General features: G+C 45.1%; 1 protein-coding gene across 2 annotated transcripts; it reads right to left on the bottom strand.

The window, feature by feature from the left end:
- Nucleotides 1–617: 617 nt before the first annotated feature.
- Nucleotides 618–2,261, bottom strand: LOC118332320 (alpha-2B adrenergic receptor-like). Of its 2 annotated transcripts, XM_035667548.1 has the most exons (2): nt 1,433–2,261; nt 618–1,174 (listed from the first exon to the last, which is right to left on the bottom strand). In XM_035667548.1, exons 1-2 carry the CDS (start codon nt 2,232–2,234, stop codon nt 720–722), a joined length of 1,257 nt encoding a protein of 418 aa, XP_035523441.1. In that variant the 5' UTR covers nt 2,235–2,261; the 3' UTR covers nt 618–719. The 2 variants fall into 2 exon arrangements, with proteins under 2 accessions (XP_035523441.1, XP_035523440.1); XM_035667547.1 differs by having other exon boundaries at nt 618–2,261.
- Between the last annotated feature and the right edge of the window lie 2,211 nt (nt 2,262–4,472).

Raw genomic sequence — 4,472 nt, 5'->3', positions numbered from 1 at the left:
CATCTCAATAAAAAAAAGCTGCAGTGAAATCAGGCATTTAGGACCCAAACAAGCCAGCAGAGAGTTAAGTTAATATCATAAACGTGTGACTGGGACGATCTGTATTCGGGGACAGCAGCCCTACAGGTCGCAGATGGAGGAAGAAACAGAGAAGAAAAACAGCGAGAGGCACAGAGAGGACGATGCTCACATTTTCCCTGATCTTGTGTTCTTTGAGTGCCCATTTTATCTCAGATAAAGGACACTTAGTGATATTTGTTCTCTTCCAGTAAGACCCTCAGGCAACTCTCCTCCTCTGCCATGCATACACTCACACACAAACACACATCGTAGTTCTGTTTGTACTTTAAATTACTGAACACAGACCCTGTATCCTCTTGACTTCCGTTTCAAATTGTAATCAAATCACTCTTCTTCAGTCATTGAATATACAATTACACTGTATTCTTAAATAACATTAAAGATAATTGATTCAGCCACTTGACTGTGGCTTTCTGAAATCTCCTTTGTCAGTGTGGCTCTGACTCAGCTAACAGCGTTCAGACTAACACAAGGAGAAAAGAAAATGGACGCAATTTCCTCTTAATGTACAAGTGTTTGTGTCGATGCTTCAGAGGGTCAATCCCGGTCAAATTCAGAGAGAAAGAAATCATTTTTTATCTTCAGATAAACGGTCTTTCTGTCCGCCAGCAATTCAGAACATAATACCACGTTCCTGTCTAGAAGAAAGTACCCTTTATGTCCCGGCACAGTATCCTCTTGAAGGCCTTCCTGAAATCATTGTTGAAGATGGTGTATATGACCGGGTTGAGGCAGGAATTGCAGTAGCCAATCCAGAAGAAGAATTTAAACAAGGGGTTTGGGATGCTGCAGGTCTTCGGGCACACCGCCTGGAGAGAGTAAGAGAAGAAAAATGGGAACCAGCAGATCACAAACACTCCCATCACGACAGCCAACACGAAGGTGAACCTCTTCTCCCGGTTCACCATGGCTTTGCGGCGGGAAATGGGTGTCCCCTGGATCTTAGGTGTTTCCTCATGTACCAGTTTGGTGCCGGATGACGTGGCCATAGTGTTTCTGTACCTGCAGGCCAGGTTCAGCACCTGAACTTTAAACCCTTTGCTTGCTCCCGTAGTTTGCTCGTCAGCCTTGTTCGTCTCTACTTTCCCGTCCGCTCCCTCCAGCTCGCAGTCGGAGCCGGAGCTCGAGAAGTTGTCGGGAAGCGCCTCGCGGCCTTCTTCGGGATTGGTCTGGGGCTGTTTGTGGGGAACAGCTGAAAGGATTTGGGGGATTGCCGGAGCTGCACTCGAATCAGGAGGGCAGTCTTGGCTCGGGATGTTGCCAGGCGGGTTTTGATGCCATAACGCGGTTGAATGCGAGCCAGACATTTTGTTCAGGACTTTATCTTGTTGGCAGGCAGTCGTACCTCCTTGATCCCCATTCTGTTCTGACTCTAACTTCACTGGAGGCTCGCTGGTTGCCACAACTGCGTTTCCTCCTGCTACCGATTTGTGCTTCTGTCCGGGCGGGCAGCGTGTATGCTGCTTGGCGATCTGATAAATCCTTATATACACCAGAATCATTATCACACACGGGGCGAAGAACGAGCCGATTGTGGAGTAGAGAATATACCAGCGTTCGTTGTTGAGTTCGCACACCTCTTCGCCTCCCTCGCTCTTGTCGAGGGTGAGAAGAGGAGGGAAGGAGATGACCGCGGAGATCAGCCAGACGACGATAATGGCCGCCTTGATGCGTACAGGAGTGCGTTTGGCGCCGTAGGACACGGGCCGGGAGATCGACAGGTAGCGGTCCAGTGCTATTGCGCACAGGTGCACGATGGAGGAGGTGCAGAAGAGAACGTCCAGCGCCAGGTAGATTTCACACCAGATGGAGCTGAACGCCCAGTAGCCCTGCAGCTCGTTCGCCAGCGAGAACGGAATAATGAGCGTGGCCACTAAGATATCTGCAGCAGCCAGCGACACCAGGAACAGGTTCTGAGCACCCTTTAGCGAGCGCGACGTCAGGACAGCTATGATGACCAGGATGTTCCCAACGATGGTCAGGAGCATCATGAACGTGATGGCAATGGCAAAGGCGGCGGTGGCTTGCGGGGTGTAAGGCGAGGTCCTGACGGTGCTCCGGTTGCAGGGGCGGGTGCCGGAGATGAGGCTGATGTTCCTGTTGGGGAGTCCGCCGAGCTCCGACAGGCAGGGCGCGTCTGGGGCAGCTGCCATGGTGGTGATGGGGAGGGAGCTTTATGAACGGACTCTTAGAGGGTGAGAGACAGCAAAATGGCGTTTCTGTGGTAAACCATCGAGGATCTGGAGTTCCCCGTTAAGAGGAGAGACTGAGGTGGGCGGAGTCAAGGTGAAGCCATGTGATCTGTGATGAGGACCTACGAGAAACAGAGACAAGATATGAGTATTTTATGTAATTTATGTTATTTTGCATCGTTTTTTGTATATTTTTCTATTTTCAGAAACAAAACTTAACACATAACATCCAGGACACGTAAAGCATTTACAGTGTACCAGGGAGCCATTTTTACTCAGGTAGATGTAATGTAAAGAAGTAAAACGACTTATTAATTGATCGGCTGTTTCTGAGCAGAACTACCTGAAACCTTTCCTACTGTTTTGGTACTTTACCACTTTTACCACTTTTACCAATTCCTTCCTGTTTTGATGCCATGAGAGAGCTACAGAGCGGGGGTGTAGAGTTTAAGCTACTTTATACTTTTACTCACATTCATCTCACAGCTTTAGTTACTTTGCAGAGTTACACTTTGTACAGATTTTAGTAGATACATTTTACTGTATTTTATTCTCTTTCTTTACCTTTTTACACTACATTCCTCTCTGCTGTTGTGCCAAATTGTACATCAAAATATACACATTTATAAGATTAAACCAGTGCTTCTGAACCTTTTTATCTGGAGATGTGTATATTCTTTTTTTAAAGCGTCCCATCCAGCAAAGAAAACACCCTAAACAGCGACATGTAAGAGCGACCTCTCACTCACGTTTTAATTTCTGCTGCTTGACTTCAGGCAGTTAGGATCGTTATGAAATGAACATCAGATAAAGAAGAGATGCAGCATCCATACAGGCCCTACAAACCGTGAGACAACTACATTATTATGCATTCACTCCATCCACTCATGAAAATTGAGTCACGGCTTCACCATTTTAGAAAAAAAACATTCAGCTGGCAGAACAATGCTGACTGATGCACAACGCCAACTGGAAAAAATGCTGTTTGTATTTGTGTTTCAGACGGAGACCGTGGAACTGGTTGTGGCTTTTTAACATCAAATATGTAAAAAAAATACACTTCTAAATACTTCAGTAGCTGCTGTTTTAATTACAGCCTTGTTTATGATACTCTGTGACCACAAGCCTGTGAGAAAGCAATACATTCTGCTATTCTGTCCTGTAAATCAAACTTTTTCCATAAAAAATGACTGCCCTTCTCCGTGATACTGCAGCGCTGAATGAGAACACGATCATGGTTTCAGATGTAAATGTTGGAGGCTAAAACAGTTGAAATCATCAATTTAATTTACGAAAGACACAAAGAGTTTGTGTGTCAGGACTTGTTGTTTTTTCTGACTTCCTCTCTCATTAATCACCTGATGACCCTCAAACCCAGATTACAAATAATCTGCTCAAAATTCATCAAACTGCTCGTTTTACACAAACTCCTGCAGATATTGTGTTCACTGTTTGTGTTCACTGTTCAGTTTATCAGCTGTTAATTTCCATAGAATAATGTCACTGTGGTTTAGATGAATTCTGATGTAATATTTCCTGTAAATATTACATCAGAGGTAAGTTAAGTCATACAGAGTTAGATGAAACACTGAGATATCGGCCGACTGTGTGAAGTTTTCTTACAACCCTTAAAATGAAGAAGACCTCGCGACCCCCTGTGAAGCATTGGCAAGCCCTAGTGGAGGGTCTCGACCCTCAGGTTGGGAACCACTGCTCCAGAGAGTCGAGGTCTGATAGTATACTTCGGTCTGTATCTGTAGAATATGTGACAGACATTATAAATATAGTGTTTCTGTAGCAGCAGCAGCAAAAACGCTCTGTGTGCAGCGAGGCAGCCGTCACCCCTCTGCGTGGTCGAGGGCTCGGATTTATCTGCTTGGAGGGGTCGTGACCCCAATGCTGTATGCAATATAAAGCAGTTCATACTAGCTCCACCTGGAGCAGCTATAACAGTAAACTACTACTCTAACATCAGGATTCCCACAGGTCCTGGAAAACCTGTCAATTTAGATGTAGTTTAATTTAGTTTTCCAGTCATGGAAACACCTGGAAATTGATTAAAATGACCAAATATCCTAGAAATAACTATCTTGTCCTGGAAAATGTTTACTCAGATCGCCTCCATCAAGCTTTTTCTATCACTGACTAACTGACTATTTTATAGATTTTTTATTTTACGTACAACTGAAACGTACAACC

Source organism: Morone saxatilis, unplaced genomic scaffold (genome assembly GCF_004916995.1).
Source record: "Morone saxatilis isolate NCDOM2014 unplaced genomic scaffold, NCSU_SB_2.0 Contig21, whole genome shotgun sequence".
In the NCBI taxonomy this organism is placed as follows: domain Eukaryota; kingdom Metazoa; phylum Chordata; class Actinopteri; family Moronidae; genus Morone; species Morone saxatilis.
The sequence above is the reverse complement of the archived record's forward strand: the minus strand, read 5'-3'. Positions and strand labels throughout refer to the sequence as shown.